At 38.6% G+C, this 18,517-nt stretch overlaps 2 protein-coding genes across 2 annotated transcripts; one reads left to right on the top strand and one right to left on the bottom strand.

Annotated features, from left to right (window-relative positions):
- Positions 1 to 6,374: 6,374 nt before the first annotated feature.
- Positions 6,375 to 7,808, top strand: LOC131427706 (RNA-binding protein with serine-rich domain 1-A-like). The gene is made up of 3 exons (XM_058591141.1): positions 6,375 to 6,542; positions 6,599 to 6,709; positions 6,774 to 7,808. Coding segments are annotated over exons 1-3 (921 nt in total). The 5' UTR covers positions 6,375 to 6,540; the 3' UTR covers positions 7,582 to 7,808.
- Positions 7,809 to 14,326: 6,518 nt separating this feature from the next.
- On the bottom strand, positions 14,327 to 17,317 carry LOC131427704 (uncharacterized). The gene is made up of 2 exons (XM_058591139.1): positions 17,095 to 17,317; positions 14,327 to 16,383 (listed from the first exon to the last, which is right to left on the bottom strand). The coding sequence occupies exon 2, from the start codon at positions 16,381 to 16,383 to the stop codon at positions 15,442 to 15,444; it is 942 nt and encodes a 313-aa protein (XP_058447122.1). The 5' UTR covers positions 17,095 to 17,317; the 3' UTR covers positions 14,327 to 15,441.
- Between the last annotated feature and the right edge of the window lie 1,200 nt (positions 17,318 to 18,517).

The following is an 18,517-nucleotide window of genomic DNA, read 5'->3' as shown; positions in this document are numbered from 1 at the left end:
TAGAGATTAACATGTTTTTCAATTTTTCAAACGATTCAAAATGCCTTTCCTTAAATTCGAAATCCGACTCTTGTTGATTTAATAACTCGTATAATGGATTCGCAATATGATTATAACGATGAATGAATTTACGGAAATAACTCATCAACCCTAAGAAGCGTTGAAGCGCTTTACGGTTTGTCGGTACGGGAAATTTACAAACGTTTTCAATATGTCGATCACTTGGACGAATCTGATTGAACGATACGAAATATCCAAGAAATTCTATACCGGTTTTTAAAAATGAACATTTTTTCAAATTAAGTTCAATATGGTTATCGGAGAATGTACGGAAAAGTTTCGATAGCACATCAAAATGCTCGCTGATAGTGACTGGACTCACTAGTATGTTATCAATAAAAACTACTATCTCGCCCGAATCGATGAAATCTTTTAAAATTTTTATCACATATCTCGCAAATATTGAAGGGGAATTCGTATAACCAAATGGCAATTTATTAAACTCATATTGGCCTTCTTCCGTTACGAATGACAAATATTTTCTAGAATTTTCCGCAATATCAACGTGGTAGAATCCGTTTTTCATATCTAGAGACGTGAAATATTTTCGCCCTTGCAATTTTGCTATCTGATCTTCGATAATAGGTAACGGGAAATGATTCCGTTCCACTAACTTATTCAAAGATTTAAAATTAACACATAGACGGTAATCACCGTTTTTTTTTTCTTGTTAGAACAACACGACTAGAATAAGGAGACTCGCTTTCACGGATGATACCGCTAGACAACATTTCATGTACGATTTTGTTCTGCTGCTTACGTTCGTAATCACTGAGACGTAAAGGAGTTGCATTAAAATAACGATCTTCTTTTAACTTTATCTCCGCACAATGCTTTATCAAAGGCTCTCGTGGTTTTTCGCGGTTCAAATAATCACGTTCGAAAAGTTCGTAAACATCACGCTTCAGCAATCTAGTCTCGACCGTATCACCGATATCAAGTTCATGATGTTCATCAACAAATAAAATACTAGCATCTACAACGTCGCCATCAAAAACGTTCCTCATCGCTTCGATATCATAAGAACATTCACGTGAAAAATTAAGTCCGCGGAAACCATTGTCTTGAAGAAATCTTCGACCTACAATCAAATCAACATTCATGGTGTTATCCGTAACCACCGTCAAATTAGCAATATATACAAAAGTATCAATCAAAATAGATGTCGAGTATGCTCCTACTATATGTATTTTTGAATCATTTACACATCATTAGGACAGTTTTGTTGTGGAAATAGAGGTGTCGAGAAAATTAACGCAATATCGCGTTGTTCGCAATAGTTTGCAAAATCTTTCCCATTGAATGGAGGTCCATTATCTGTCTTCAAGATTTTTGGGTATCCTTCTTTATCGAATATGTCATCGAGTATTTTTATTGTACATTCATAAAAAATTGTGTTGTGTTGTCTTCTCCGGTTTGCCGTTGACACAACAAAGTTTGCAGGATTCGACCCAGTCGGTTATGTCTCTTGACATTCCAGGCCACCACACACGTTGTCGCATGATACTTTTCATTTTCGCTATCGAAGGATGTCCCTCATGTGCTACTTCTAGAGCTCGAGTTTGAAGAGTTTTTGGCACTACTGCACAGCCGGTTTTTATAATCATCCCATTGGCCGCAGATAGGTCTCTTTCAACAGTGTGATATCTTTGCAACTCACGAGGCCAATCTCCTGTTTTTAAGGCATCCGCAACATTTTGTAATGTTTTGTCACGATTTGTAGCATCTCGAATTTCGGCTTCCGTTAAGAATACGACCGAATTTGCTTCGAGAGTTGCTAATTCCCATGGACTACTTTCTTCATCGAATGCAGCATCATCTCTATCTGAACTCTATCACTAGTCCTACTAAGTTCAACACCTTCTGGGATACAAGATTGTTTGATCAAACTCACCGGGCAACCTGAATCCGCCAACGCCTGCATCGTCTTCAATCGACCATCAATAATGACGTTGCATTCTACCATCGAGTTAGAATACACCTCCAGAAACTTTCCATTGCTCGTTTGAGTTGGCACGCTTTGCTGACTAATCGGATACGCTGTATTCTCACCGTTATTCTCGGATGCTTGACGGTTCGCTGGTCCATTTCCGAAATGTTGACGTTCAGCTTGGTTCCGTTTGAAACAATGTTGCTCGTCATGTCCTACCTTTCGACATAATTGACATCTTGGTCGTCGCTGCGGTTGAGAACAATTGATCGAAATATGTCCGGTTTCGTGACAATTGAAACACTCGTCGCTTCGCTTGCTCAAACTCATTGGGTTACTGGACGATTTTTCCTCAGGTGACTTTTTCAGCATCGAATTGTTCGCTGGCTGCTTCGAACTTCTTGAAGGAAAACTACGACGTTTGCACAATTCCTGATTCGCTTCGCAGTATCGAATGTGATCCAACAACTCATAAACAGTAGTATATTGGCGAGAAGTAACACTGGAGTACAGCGCATCGTATGAAAGACCACTAATCGTGTACTTGATAATCGCCGCGCTGCTTAGTTTCCCTTTTTGTCCCAACGCATTCTTCCGAAAAACATAATTGTCATAAGATTCCTTGGGGTCCTTTACACACCGCGACAGCTTACGGTGCACATCCGCTTCATCTTCACGATCGGGGAAAGCTAACGAAATCGTTTCTTTGAAATCAATCCAACTTAAAATGTGCTGGCGTACTCCCAAAAACCACTGCTGAGCGGCTCCCGCTAGACGACACGTCGAATAAAGTAACGTCGATTTATCACTCCACGAGTAAAGATCCTGATAATGATCAATGGAATCAATCCACTCCGAAACTCCGCAACCTTCTCGAAATACAGGAATCAACTGTTTGAGCTCCTCCGGATGTAATAATTTTTCCTTATTGCTTCGGGTGCCATTTTCTCCACTGGTATTCTCGTTGTCCATATCGAATTTTTCGTTTTCCTCTTCGTTGAGTTCTGCTGGGTTCGTTCCGTGCGCAGTTTGTGAACGGCGTTTTGGTCTTGGCATATTTTCACTTGTATTTCGTTCGAATAAGTAACAGGGCGAATGACTGCTTCCCGATAACGCTGAAGCTAGCACACCACCCGTTTTCTATTGAAATTTACGTCGGTAACGCTTGACGAAATTTCTCGCTGGTAGATTCCGATTGACGTATTGGAATCCGTGGTTTTCCTACCGATTTCTCGACCGCTTTCACGCTTCGATTAGAATAGCAAAACTGATTCTTTATCCCACTTCTGAAAATTTACTGTCGCATTTTACGGGACGTTCGGACGCGGTTTTACATTAAACACGTTTTTTTACTTTAATGTAGACAAAATACAGAACGAACTTTATTCTTTGGCGGTCTGGTCGAGAATGTTTTACACGTTTCGAAGGGAAGTGGTAACTATCAGCTGCCCTTACACGAGACAATATTATTGTCAATACAAGAAGTATTGACAATACTTTTGATCGTGTAATGGAAACTTCATTGGATTGACGAAAATATTGTCAAAAAATCAAAACTGCTCATCAATCCGACAATACTTTCTCTCCAGAGAGGAAACTGCCAAATATGTGCAATGAACTCATCTCTCAATATTTCAATGTTCATTTGCAATATTTGAAGCTCCAAACGCTTGATTTTCTCGAAAAATGCGGACTCAAGTTACCAAGTCAATTGGATTGACGGTATTGACAATACTTTGGATTGACAATAATATTGTCACGTGTAAGGGCTGCTATCTGTCTTCGAGAAGTTTCCCGGATACACTCTAACGCTATATCAATAAAGTGACAGTTAACGCAAAATTTTATTGAAGGGGCAAAACTCTACTGAGGGATAGGATTTTTAACGTTGCTACAATAATAATAATAATAATAATAATAATAATAATAATAATAATAATAATAATAATAATAATAATAATAATAATAATAATAATAATAATAATAATTATTATTATTATTATTATTATTATTATTATTATTATTATTATTATTATTATTATTATTATGACAATAATAATAAACTCAGTTTCATGACGTATTATTTACAACACATTGGATTTCATTTTACGATTTTTCCATAAATATTTTTCAAACATACCGTATAATAAAAAAAAATCTTAATATTATATCCATCCCGAATAAAAAATATTGTAGAAAAACAATATGATTTTTGCAGTTACAAAACCTGCCACAATTATGCTTTGACTATTGAAAAATATTTTAGTGTATTGTTATACACTATTCAATTAATTGTGAAAATACTTTTTACAATAGAATGTATAGGTTGTTAAGTATCGTAACAATTCAAATAATAAAATTTATATATCACTTGTCAAAAGTGACGTTAATTAAAGTCGTCATAAAACAGTTAGTAAATGTAGAATCAATTACAAAACTCTTAAAAATTATAATCAGAACCAGAAAGCATTCGGCTATCTTCTCTAAATTTTAAAACAATTAAAAATAACCAATAATAATAATAATAATGATAATAAATTCTGTTTCATGACGTATTATTTTATAACATATTTGGATTTCATATTACGATTTTTCCATACATATTTTCCAAGCATACCATATTTTAACATGGTTTTGTATGGGTTTTGATTCCCGAAACCCATACAAAACCTAAAACTAAGAATTTTTTTTAAATCTTCAAAAACAAATCTGAATATTATCTCCATTGCTTAGCGATTTTTTTGTTGTGCGCTCTAAATCTTAATATGGGAACCTATATTCATACATCGTGTGTCGCGAAACATTTCAATCCGGCCCGCTGTCACGACGCCATCTTGATGAGATCAAAATCGGAACTTCAAAATCAGCTGATTGCAACGTAAACAAACAAACAGTAATACATTTGTTTTACGCATTTACCTTGTTTAGTGCACGAAAATTAGTGAATTTTGGATCGACTCTCTCACAATAACTTGTTGGTTTACCTAAAATACAGCAGACAGTGTTTTGGGACATCAAGTGGAGATAATTTTCACAATTTGAGAGTCGCGATGAGAATCAAAACGTCGCAGTGTTTGGGGCTCGAAACGCGAGGGGCTCAACGTAATCGGTATACTTTCAAATGGCTGGTGCTCACATACCGGTGTCAGATGGGTGTTTCAAACATCGTTTTCACTAACGGGCAGAGATGCCATTTATACAAATTCATCTTTATTATGCAGATTGTTACTTGCGCGTACAAATTTAATACAGAATACAAATTTCATACAGATCTGTACAGATTTCATAGAAGTATTAAAAAAATTACACCTTTTCGTCTAAGCTATCTTTGCAGTTTGATTGCGGTGACGAGAAAAAGGTGTATTAATCAACTGGAAAATCACAAATTAAATCACGAAATTTTTCAGACTGAGATTCATATGATCTAACTTGAGCTTGCATATTAGGCGTTGGAATTATATGTCAACTTTTGAATTTTTTTGAGTGAATTGATCATTCCGACAGCTCACTTACAACCACAAATTACACATTCATTATTTTGAAATTCGTTTGAAATACCTAACAACAAACAGTTTTAAGTACAATTCAGACAATCAGTCATTTTTGTCAATGTAAACGGGACTTCACCTGTAGTGTAGATTGGTTTAAGGCTTTCATTATTGACACGAATACACGATCCAGAAGTGAAAACGTTCCGTGAGGTTAACATACCCGAATAAAAACTATTTTAGAAATACAATACGATTTGTTGTTACAAAACCTTCAACAATTTTGCTTTGACTATTGAAAAATATTTTTATGTATTGTTATACACTATTCAATTAATTGTAAACAAACTTTTTACAATAGAATGTATAGGTTGTTAAGTATCGTAACAATTCAAATCATAAAATTTTCTCATACATGTTTTCTTAGAAAACAATCAAATGTACAGTTTACATATTGCTTAAAACACCACGTGTACAATAAATTCAATTGTGAATAGTAGAAACAATTTATTGAATCGTTGGAAATGAGAAAAATGGTCAAGATACAATAAAATGTATTGTAACCCATAGATCTAATTGTGAATCAATTGTTTATGCGGTAAAATGAATGGTTTTTTTACAGGTAGAATTTTAATAAATGTTACAATTAGCTCCTTTCCATAGCCATTCCTTATCAGTAACGATCACCGGATATAACGTGTAAGTCGTACTTTAGCCGAATAACATATGATGTTTGTTTTAATCACGAATTATCCCAGCGGTTTTTAATTTCTAGGCTGAGACTCTTAGTGTCAGTGGTTTCCAACAAAGGTATATAAAGCTTTATTCAGATATAAACTGTTTTTTTTTATACAGGATAATACAGATTTTCTATGAAAATATCTGGCATCTCTGCTAACAGAAATACGGCATCTTTTCTGCCCGTTATGCTTCATGACATTTTTGACAGCAACCATAAGTTTTTCTGTGGCCATTTAACAATAGCTGCCATTGCGGTAAAAATCATAATTTTTTCCAAAATCCCCGGCTTTTCATCAACAATCTCGCTCTTTTACCACTTAAATGTAAGTAACTGATCATTCTATCAAAATGACAAACATTGATATATTTTGAATTGCAGGGCTCGCTCTAAAAATCGTTCAGAGTCGGCTGATTCTGATAAAGCCGAGAAAAAGCAGCGCGGCCGTGAGAAAGAACGCAAGAAGCGTACATCAAGTAGCAGCGATAGTAGGTTGGTGGTTTCAAAATAGTACCAATTTAATAGTAAACGAAGTTAATTTGTCCTTTTTTTCTAGTTCATCTGATAGCAGTTCATCGCGAAGCAGTTCGGGTTCTCGGTCCAGCTCATCTAGCAGTAGTTCATCCTCATCTAGCTCATCATCGTCATCTAGCAGTGGAGCAGAACGCTCTCGCCCAAAGCGTAAAACCGCAACTAAATCTCGTTCGCGGAGTGCAAGTCCCCCGAAAGAACCTCCAAAGGAGGTTAAGCCAATTCGTCCAAAGTCCAAGGAACGCACGGATCGTAGAACTCCGGAACGAGACAATGATAAAGAAAATAAGCAGACGAAGGTAATTTCACCAGATCGGAGTGCCAAGGACGGTGCACGCAGTCGTCGTTCTCGATCTGGATCGTCTAAGCGTCGAAGAAAGGAACGCTCAGTTACACCACGTCCCACTAGAATACACGTAGGTCGATTAACAAGGAACGTTGTAAAAGATCACATTCTGGAAATATTTAGCGTTTATGGTGAGATTCGAAATGTTGATTTTGCAATCGACCGTTTCCAACCGTTTGGGCGTGGTTTCTGTTATATCGATTATGTTAACCCGGATGGGGCAGAGAATGCCATTAAGCATATGGCCGGTGGGCAGGTCGATGGGCAGGAAATCACCGTCGTGCCTGTTCTAGTTCAGAAAACTCGACCACCGATACGTCGCCTATCGCCGATAATGAGGAACAATCGACCACCACCACGTTGGCGTCCGTCTCCTATGCGCTACAGACGTCGTGAGCCGATCAGACGCAACAGCCCGCGACGTCGACGCTCTCGCAGTCCCATTAGAAGGCGACGCCACAGCAACAGCTCGGACAGTTCCCGTTAAGCAAAAAATTTACGCACTGCACCTCCCGATTCATGTGTGTGTTTTTATTTGACCCTATTTGAAGTATATTAATCAACGTTAGTCTGATAAGAACAGTATAATATAAACACTTCTAACATTAAAAAACAAAATTTTGTCTAGAACATGATTGTAACAGCTATTAAGGATCAAACCTGAGGACTGGTTTAATTGACAGAAGCATTGATACAATAAAGAACAAAAAAGTATATTCTGGTTGTTAATGTGAAGAACATTCATTTTCATTTAGGTAATGAAATATGACTGAGTTTGACGTTCTTCATTGAAGGTTTTTTGATTGAGATACTTTGCTAAACTTCATTTATTAGGACACACTGATAGATTTGATGTGTTAGATACCGTAGCCATTTTCACCTGGTTGCCGTTCGGCATTCTGATGACATGCCCAGCTCCTCGCAGTCGTCCAACTTTTGCTGCAAATACGATAAGTGGTTCTTCAAGCAACTGTCGCAATTCGAGGTTCATACACCGTCTTCAAGTTCTGTCTTCCATCGGTACATCACCATAGATGGAACGCAGCACTTTCTTTCGTGAAAACTAAGGGCGCGTTGGGTCTCTGCCGACATAGTCCAGGTCATGTGGGTTGGGTATTGAGAACAGTTGGTTCAATGAGCGTTTTGTAGATAAAGCTTGCTTCAGATAGAATTGGAACAAAGACAATTGCCTGTATTTCAGTTATTTATTATTAAATTCAAGATCTTTTTTTATACAAATGTAGCGTTTTCTTCATATTTTTAAGCAAAAATACAGATAAAATTATTCGTCACGGTTTCGAAGGAATTCTCCAATATTTCCTGTAACACGGCTCATTAGGCGGCGCACACCTTCTTCGTCTATCGTTTCAGCTATCTTATTCCACCAGGTCGTCATCTGATTGATGTCTTTGACAACCTTTCCCTTTGCCTTGAGTCTCCTCTTCATGATTGCCCAGTATTTCTCAATAGGTCGGAACTGGGGGCAGTTGGGTGGGTTAAGGTTTTTCGGAACAAACTGGACCCCTTTCTCTGCATACCATTCTTGAACGATTTTGCTGTAATGACAGCTTGCCAAATCTGGCCAAAACATTACGGGATGGTCGTGGGATTGAATAAACGACAAAATTCGTTTTTGGAGACACTCTTTTTGGTATAGTTCCGATGTCATTGTCTTATTTGTAACTTGGTCAGCACCTGGTCATATAGTTTCCGAGCACGAATTTTGACCACACTATTCTTGACTTGATTCCTTCCCGGATTCGAGTTTTCCTCACGGTACTATGGGCAGCACCGAGTTTGCTGGCCAAATCAAGGTCCGACAGATTAGGATTCCTCTTAATCGTCTTCAAAATCTTACCACGCAGTTTCCGGTCGACAGTTCCACTCCGACGATTGGCTTGAGGCTTCCGAATCGTCATCAATGTTTCCTTATACCGTTTGATAACGCGCCATACGGTATTTCTGGGCAATTTCAGCTGTTTAGCTAGCCTAGATGCAGACCACAATAGATTTTCCAAAAAACTGTGCACAATTTTTTCCCTTCTTCCGGCTTCCATCACGCTCATTCAATGTTACTCTCAAGTGAGCAATTTGTACTCACTTTTGTTTATTTAGTGCAAATGTCAAAAAGTGAGTAATATTGATGTAGAAGACTGAGTAACTTTTACTCAGTTTCTAAATTGACAACAAGTTTTACTCACAGGACTTTGAAAACGTTGCGTGAAAATTTACGTTCAATGATTTTTGAAGAAAGGAATTTTGAAAAAAATGGAGCAGGTTGGAGCCAAGGTAAATGAATACTATCGAAAATTAAAAGGTAATATTATTGTACCGCCTAATCCTTATAATGATTGAAGTTTTTCGTTGCCACATTTGTGCAATCTTCGTTCCAGGATACGTGAGGGAATTTAAAGAACATTCTCAACTTTCTATGAAAAAACTACAAAATGTAAATGAGGGAATTGAGAGAATATTTAAAAAATGTTGCATTTTTTTTTATTTTACACGCAGTTTCGATTATAATAAAGAATTCTTTAGATAATTCGAATGATAGTGTTTAACATTTACTCACCCGAGCTAATTTTCCCATTTATAGCACTGAGTAAATGTTACTCAGATTTTGACAACTACAGTATTCAATTAAAAGTGAGTAAAGAAGCTTCACTCACTATAGAGTAGTTCCACTTTTAACGAAAGTGAGTGAAATTGTACTCACTTTAGAGTAACTTTGAACGAGCGTGCATGTTGATTGTTTGCAAAGTACAGTCGATTTGCGGAATGTCAAAAGTCATACGTGAAGCTGACAAAATTCCCGACACATGGGCGGCAAGAACTTCCAAATCCGTCCACCAGGAGCGCCACAACATGAGCAAAAGTTTGTTCCAATTCTAAATGAGGCAAGCTTTAGTGAATTTCGTGCGGTGTTGTACTCGATCTAGAAATTTTTCTGAGTCCAAAGTATACACGCCCTCTAAGAAAAAACGTCCAATGGAAGTCCTCCGTTGGTCCAATACGTTGAACCGGTCGTCCGATGAATGTCCAATAAATCGTCTTCTTCTTTCTTCTGGATGGCGTCACCTCACTTGAGATGACACCGATTGATGGCACAGCAACTTTGGCTATATTGCCATTTTCGTTTATAGTCCAATGGAATTCATTTTCACTAGACTACAATCGAAAATCTCGCTGTGTGGCTACGTCGAGTCGCCAAAGTACGGATACTCCGACGTAGCACATCACTCTACACATCGTTGCTTTGACCAATCGCGTCAATTTATCTGGAAAAACGTATTCGTGCATAATTGCTATAGCTGTTTTCGATCAATTGTGTCGTATGCCGCTTTGTAATCAATGAACAGGTGATGAGTACGTTAAGTTTATGACACTTCTGGACTTGTCATATCGCTAATATCATAGTAGCACGGGCTTAAGTGAATCCTGGTCTTAAGAATTCCTTAGCTATTGGTGATAGACGACGACAAAGGATTTGGGAGAATACCTTGTAGACACCGTTCATTCATTTCTGCGGTTGAATCTCTTCCTTCTAAATCTTAGAAATCATCCAGCATTCTATCAAGTGTGTCTTCTACACGTTTGAGCAGCTCGCTTAGCACTTGGCCATTGTCCGTAGCTTAGTTGGTCCTCAGCTTACCAATCTCCTTATCTCCGATAGATCAGATGCTGGGAACCTGTCGTCGGCTCAGCGTGCACCCATATTTATGTGTCGTTCTCCGTATTTTCGTAGGTTATCACTAATATCTCTGCATATGTCAGCCTATGGCGTATGGCCTCTACGTGATAAGTTCGCCTTCTCATAGAACTTCCTTGTATCATTTACGCGATACATTGTTCCATAGCTTCGCGACAAGGCAGTAGTCCGAATCAATGTTTTCACTGCGGTACGTGAGGACACTGATGGTGTCGGAGAAGAATCGCCCGTTGAGGAAAATTTGGTCGATCTGGTTTTCCGTACGTTGATCAGGTTGATTTATCTTTGCGGGGGAAGAAAATGCTTCGGATTACCACTCTTCGGAAAGCAACTACTTTTGTAATTCAAAAAGCGCAGCTTCTTCTAGTGACTAACGCATGGATCAATAAGTCCCGAGACTAAAGCAGAGATGGCGCTCGTAGTAAACCAGTAACCACGTCTTTCTAGAGTACTAACTGTAGAGTTCCCCGTTGATGGATTTCTTTCAAGCAGTAATCTTCTGATGGTTTCCTTACTTTCGTTTATTCGTCCGTTCTTGTTTGCGGTTCTAACTCGACTGCCTAACGCTTGCTCCCGCGCCTGAATGTATTATCACAGACTAACAGACATGACAGTATGAGTAAATTCTTATAAAAATAATTTTTCGTGATGCACTAGTTCCACCTATATTGTACTGCGCGAACTATTTACTATCGGTACACCCCTTGTGTGACGTAAAAGTTTTTCTACTAGTTGGTTTCCCCTCGTTTGTCAACACCGATCAGCTGCTTGCAGGGATGCCTGATTTCATCAAAAGTTTTGAAAATGAATCGTCACAATAAATTTTTGGATTACGTTGATAATATATTTAACTTTTTCGCGATGTTGGAAGGTAACCATTTATTTGACTCAACGTAGTTCATCTAGACTATTTTTTATTGTGTTGGTAGTTTTCACCCAAAATTAAGTGGCGGCAGACCAGAAGCAAGTAAATATTGTAACGAAACGGGTTCGATTTTGTATTGCGTTGGAGGATGAGAAGTAGGCATAATTCTGTATATAGTTTTGGCAATATGTATTAAATTTGTATCCTGCATGAAATTCGCATGGACGTATACAAATCAATACATTACAGGTAATTCTGCATGAATGGCAACTCTGTTGGTAAATGAAAAAAATAAACACAGTCTAGATGACAGACAGGATGTTTTGATAGGGTAACGTGGCGCCATCATGACACATGTGAGTACTGTCCCAAATAAAGGAATATTCGAAATGACCGTTAAAATGATTGAAGAATCTAATTTGAGTGTCCTGTCTGTTAGTCTGTGGTATTATCTCGCTCTTATTTATTCTCTCTCTTAGTGCCATCTTATATTTTCATGAGGGGTAGGACGATTCAATTAATTATGTTATCCTGCCTCTACATCCCTTTTCTGCCCCAATAACAAAAGTCTCATTTAAAGTTAGAAAAAGAAAAAAAACTTAGCTATTCAAAATATCGGGCTGGCCTTGTAGTTATTCGCTTTGGTCGTTCAGCAACCAATGTATCTCCGCGGTTTGTCTTGTTATCATTATCGCATGACTTATGAATATTTATGTCCGTAGATTGTTGTTTAGTTGTTTCACAATGTGGAACTGGCCACTTTTTTAGGTGAGATATTGGGCGTCTGTACTGGACTCCATCATCACTCGCTACAATGACGTCACTACCGTTCCTCCTAATCACAGTGTACTTTTCAGAACGAAACGTTGGCTCAAGTTTTCCTATTTCGTAGTTTTTAATCATCACAGTATCGCCTTCTTCAATATCTGATGGTTTGGCATGACGACGGTGATCAGCATACAGCTTCCCTTTCATTTTCCTTATCATATCCTTATCTCGGATATCCTCATCTCGGTTCTAATAAGGTTCTGTTCTTAGTGACGGTAGAAGATCCTTTACGGGTCTACCAGTGAGCAACTCTATTGGGGACTTACCGGTAACCGAATGTGGCGTTGTATTATATGCGTAAACATATTCATCAATGGATTTCCTCCAATCCTCTTTCATCGCCTTGGAAATCCTTAATGTTCGGAGGATTCCTTGGTTTTGTCTTTCGACCAAGCCGTTCATTTGTGGCCAATAAGGAATAGTACGAACATGTCTAATGTTTCTCTCTACGCAATAGTTTACAAACTCATCGCTGGCAAACGGTGGCCCATTATCCGATCGGATTGTTTCCGGGTATGTGTGCTGCTTAAATATGCTCTCCAATGCCTCAATAGTTTTTCTTGCGTTGGTTGTTTTCATTTCGACAACGATGAGAAAACGACTGTAATAGTCGACTACAACCAGAAATGTTGCACAATCCTTCGCTGAAAAAAAATCTAGAGCCAATTCTTGCCAAGCACGGTCTGGCATTGTCTTGCGCACCATCTCTTCTGGAGGGTTCTGGGAACTGACTGCTGCACATCCTGCGCACTCCTGAATTCTGTGTGAGACATCCCGGTCCATATAAGGCCACCAAAATTTCTCTCTGAGGTTTCGTTTCATTGTCACAACTCCTGGGTGTCCTCGATGCGCAATATCCAAAGCTCGTTTACGAAGGTTTGCGGGAAGAATGATTCTGTCATCCCTAACGACAACACCATCTATTACTCCCAACTCTTTCGAAAATGCTTGGTATGCAAATAAACTATGTGGCCAGATTTGAGTTTCGATTGACTTCATAACGGTTTTCAGTACTTCATCTGACTCAGTCTCCTTTTTAATCTGGCTCAGGGTAATGGCCGATGGTCCTTCGCCTATTCCGCAAATATAGTGCTCTGAAGATTCATCGAAGGGCATATATACTTGCGAACATAGCCTTGAAAATATGTCAGAGATGTTCTTACACCCCGGAACATATCTAACTGAGAAGTCATAAGGCTGCAGTCGCAGCGCCCACGCTTCAGCTCTTGAGCAAGCACGCTTTCCGTCTTGGTGTTTCCCGCCAAATATGTACTCCAATGTTTTGTGATCTGTGAAGACCGTGAAGTGTCTTCCGAACAAGTACGGGTAAAATTTTTCCACGGCCCAAACGACTGCGAGCGCTTCGCGTTGAGTTTGTGGATAAACTCTTTCCGTTTTGGTGAGACCTTTAGACGCAAAGCTTATAATTCTTGCCAGGTTCAGCTGATTTCTTTGGGTTAACACAGCACCAAGGCCAACCGAAGACGCATCGACATATAATTCGGTTTCGTCCTTTGGATCGAAGAAACCTAATCGCCGTACCGTGCTAGTTAATTCGTTGCGTAAGTCATTAAATGCATCACGTTGTTCGTCTCCGAATGACTCGACGTCGCCTCGAATGAATAGTCGCAAAGCCTCGGTTCTCGTCGACAAGTGAGGAATGAACTGACCAACGAAGTTAATTAATCCGAGGAAACTCCGAACTTCATCTTTTGTTTCTGGCATTCTGAAGTTTCGTATCGCTGAGATTTTATCGTCAGCAGGGCTAATTCCTCTTCCACTTATTTTAAAACCTAATATTTCCAACTGTTCTACTCCAAACAAGCATTTTTCTTTGTTGAGTAACGCTTGATTTTTTTTTAGGATTGTCATTACTTTTTCAAGCCTCTCGTCGTGTTCTTCCTGAGCCTTCCCCCATACGATAATATCGTCTATATATACTACGACTCCATCGATTGCCGCCAGCATTTCGCACATTACACGCTGGAAAATTTCGGGGGCACAGTTAATACCAAACATTAGACGTTTGAATTGCATTAGGCCTCTACTCGTCATAAATGTAGTGATTCCACGCGACTCTGGATGTAGCTCAACATGATAGAATGCGGAAGTAATATCCAAGCGGGAAAATATGGTCGCTCCTTTGAATTTATTTAGTAGTGTGTCGATTAGTGGAAGAGGGTAATGTTCCCGTTGGATGGCTTGATTTGGGTAACGCATATTTATGCACAGTCGTATGTCATTCGTTCCCTTAGGTACCACTACCATTGGTGAGATCCATTCTGCCGGACCACGAACCGGCTCTATAATATCGGTATCTAACATTTCTTGAATTTTGCGGTTGACTTTATCCTCCATCGCGGCAGGGATTCTTAGATACGCTATCTTCCTTGGTACTACGTTGCGGTCAATTGACAATTTGATTTGATAATTTGGAAATTTGGGAAATGCTGGCTTGTTCATTTCGATACTTTGGACTTCTAACCCAACCTTTAATACTTTTAAGTCTTCAGCCGTTCTTTTGCTAAGCAAAGATCTGTGGGCACTTTGGACAACAAAAAATTCGGCGTAGTTTTTAGGCTTTTCTTCATTGATGGAAATCCATGCTTCGAAAATTGCCAACACATGCAGTGGCTCTCTGCTAGCGTATGCCATAAATTGTCGATCGCATTGAAATTTCTTCTTATAAATTTTAGCGTTGTTATTCAAAACTTGCGCCCACACTTGTTCGGTAACTGTATTGATAGCTGCACCTGAGTCTATCAAGAACTCCACTGGTACATGGTCTATATAACACATGATAACTCCATCGGTAGCTCTGCTCATCTGTTAAGAAAAAGATCAATATGTGCATAAAAGAATTCATTTATTCGTGGCAATTTTCACAAGGAAACAATTTGTATTACTATAAAATTATAAATCGAAATCAACATGCTATAAAAAACTTATGCTACCTTTGAAGGTGCCTTATTGTCAACGTAACGATTCATCTCTTGGTTAGATCCATTTTCCAAAGTATTGGCTGTGTAGGATCTATTCCAGGTTCTCCGGGACTGTGATAGTGCGTTCCGACCTGCTCGACACTTTCTAGCAAAGTGTCCGAGACCAGCACATTTATTGCAGGTCGCGTTCCGCGCGGTGCATTCTTTTGATCCTCCGTTGTGCCTCCACGAACCACAGCGATCGCATTCATTTCTGGCATGTTTATCGTGTCTTTCCAGCTTGCTGTGTGAAAACGTTGACTCCATTCTTCTTCCCCAATTTGGCTTTACTGATGCTACGACATCGGATTCTAGTCTGATTGTTTGCGCTTTCTCTTTCTGCTTTTGCAGTAATTCCCTATTTAGCGCATAATTCACGATTTCGTCTAGGTTCATAATATTCTCGATTCCTTTATCCCTGACTCTTTCATCGTTGGCCCCTACTGTAATTTGTTGTAATAATTCTTTCTCCATACGATCTCGGAAGTCGCAACGTGCTGCTTGGGTCCGTAATCTTAAAACGAATCGATTGAAAGATTCTCCGGTCGACTGCCTGAGTGAACGAAATACTTCAAGCTCGACTCTTTCGTTACATTTTCCCATAAAGAACGCATTGAGCCGCATGATAGCATTATCATACTCGGGAATTTCTCGGGGTGCATACGGAATTTTTACTGGACCTGGTTGGGCTTCCCCAGTCACAGGGGCAAGATTATAATATATTCTTTGTAGGCCTCTGCCACCTCGAGCCAGCATAAATATTAACTTATGATGTTGCGAGTCAATAGCGTTCAATTCTAGAAGTAGTTCGCATGCTCTATGCCACTCTTCCCACTCCAATCGTAAATTTGATGCGTCAACGGAATCGTTGAATGGATCCAAATTGAATATTTTACTCGAATCCATCTGTAAGGAAAGAATATATGGTTACACTGTAATGTAGATTCTGATACGCAGGAAAAAATATTTATTACTTCTCATTTCACAAATGAAAAGTTCGCTTACAAATAGAAATACTACTGCTTTCAATCAGAGTCAAATAAAAAAAATTACACACTTCCAATTTCATATAAACACGGGTTGCGTTGTGTTCGTTTCCATAACACTACTAGTTTAGCTTGGATATTGTCTTAAGCAAAGTAGTGTTCATCTTACTGGTTTTACTACAACAGAGAGAGTCAAGAAGAAGAAAGTTCACGACGATATTTCACTGTTTTTCCCATGCGCTACGGTCTTCAACCGGACTCGCATTTCATTTTTTTTTCGCTCCTTTTTTCTGCTTTATGTTTACGTCTTCGGTGATTTTGTTTTATTTGTTCAGCGCTTCGGTCATCAACCGGACTCGCAATTTTTCTAATAATTATCAGGCAGCGGTTAATTTTGTCTGGAAAACAGTTTTTTCTTAGGCGCTACAGTCTTCAACTGGTCTCGCATCGTTTAGTTTTTTCCTACAGCGGTAGCGGCCATTTTGTTAGGCACATATTTTCGATAAGTATAGAGATCTTCTTATTTTCCCTCAGACATAGAAGCGTTCATAAAACCCGGCGAAACATTATCGAAAAATGAAAATAATTGCGGTATCCAAAATTGCAACATTTTAGTTGCATCGATACTTACCGAAAATCGTACCGGCTGCGCCAGTTTGTAGAGTTCCCCGTTGATGGATTTCTTTCAAGCAGTAATCTTCTGATGGTTTCCTTACTTTCGTTTATTCGTCCGTTCTTGTTTGCGGTTCTAACTCGACTGCCTAACGCTTGCTCCCGCGCCTGAATGTATTATCTCGCTCTTATTTATTCTCTCTCTTAGTGCCATCTTATATTTTCATGAGGGGTAGGACGATTCAATTAATTATGTTATCCTGCCTCTACACTAACCTTTGCTTGAAACGGGTCAAAATTTTAAGTCGATCCGACCAGAAACAGCTGAGTTATCGAGGTTGAAGTAAAGTCGTTTTGTAGTTGGTTTAAAAAATTGTTTTTTAATGGGTAAAAACACCGTGCAAGCGAAACAATGGATTTTTTTAATTGAAAAATGTTATCCGGACTCTTGTCCATCAAAAGCAACGATTTGTCGGTGGTTCGCCGAGTTTAAACGTGTTCGTACCGACACAAATGACGCGGAACGCTCGGGTAGACCTGTGGAAGCCGTTACACCGGAAAATGTGAGTGAAGTCACAAAAATTATAATGGAAGATCGTAAAGTGAAGCTCCGTGGGATTGCTGAGATGATACAGATATCATATGGAAGTGTATTTACTATCCTTCATGAAAAATTGAGCATGAAAAAAGTTTTTTCCAAGTGGGTGCCGCGATTGCTGCAATGCACCCTGCCACAAGTCGATGAAAACAATGACGAAATTGAACGAATTGGGATTTGATCTGCTTCCCCACCCCCCATACTTGCCAGATTTAGCCCCCAGTGACTACTGGCTCTTTGCTGATCTTAAAAAAATGCTCCAGGGAAAAAGATTTGGCTCAAATGAGGAGGTCATCGCTGAAAGTGAAGCTTATATTGAAGCAAAAGATAATTGTTTTTATAAACATGGTATTGAAAAATTGGAAAAACGTTGGAACCATTGTATCACCCTAAAAGGTGATTATGTTGATGAATAAAAAAAAATTTTGCAAAAAAAATGTTGTTTCCATTGTTAGTCTCGGGACTTATTGATCCATGCGTTAGCAATATATTAGATATAGGATAAAAATGAGTTGTTGATTGAAATGCCACGCTGAAATAACATCTTTCCAAAACATGAAAATAATTTGTTTTCATGTAAACTAGTTAAAACATAATTACCATCGACATTGTAAACATTGAATGAATCCAGAAATAAACTTGATACGATGTACAAATTTGACAACGATTTTTAAACTGTCGAGCGAAATTAAATATTGATTAACTATTTTTTGATGGGCCTCCAATCCAAATTTGTTTATAAAGACATGAAAAGCAAACAACGAAAAAATCCAGCGTTCCAAAAGCTCTAAATGAATCCATGTATACAAAATTTTCATTATTTTAAATTCATGTAAATATAATA

Source organism: Malaya genurostris, chromosome 2, assembly GCF_030247185.1.
Source record: "Malaya genurostris strain Urasoe2022 chromosome 2, Malgen_1.1, whole genome shotgun sequence".
NCBI classification, from domain to species: Eukaryota; Metazoa; Arthropoda; class Insecta; order Diptera; family Culicidae; genus Malaya; species Malaya genurostris.
This window is presented reverse-complemented; position numbering and strand designations above follow the sequence as displayed.

What these genes read in the sequence shown, in the direction of transcription:
- LOC131427706 (XM_058591141.1), top strand. An exon ending in TCAAGTAGCAGCGATAGTAG is followed by an intron (nt 6,710 to 6,773) that starts GTTGGTGGTTTC and finishes CTTTTTTTCTAG; the next exon opens with TTCATCTGATAGCAGTTCAT.
- LOC131427704 (XM_058591139.1), bottom strand. Translation starts at nt 16,383, where the DNA reads ATGGATTCGAGTAAAATATTCAATTTGGATCCATTCAACGATTCCGTT.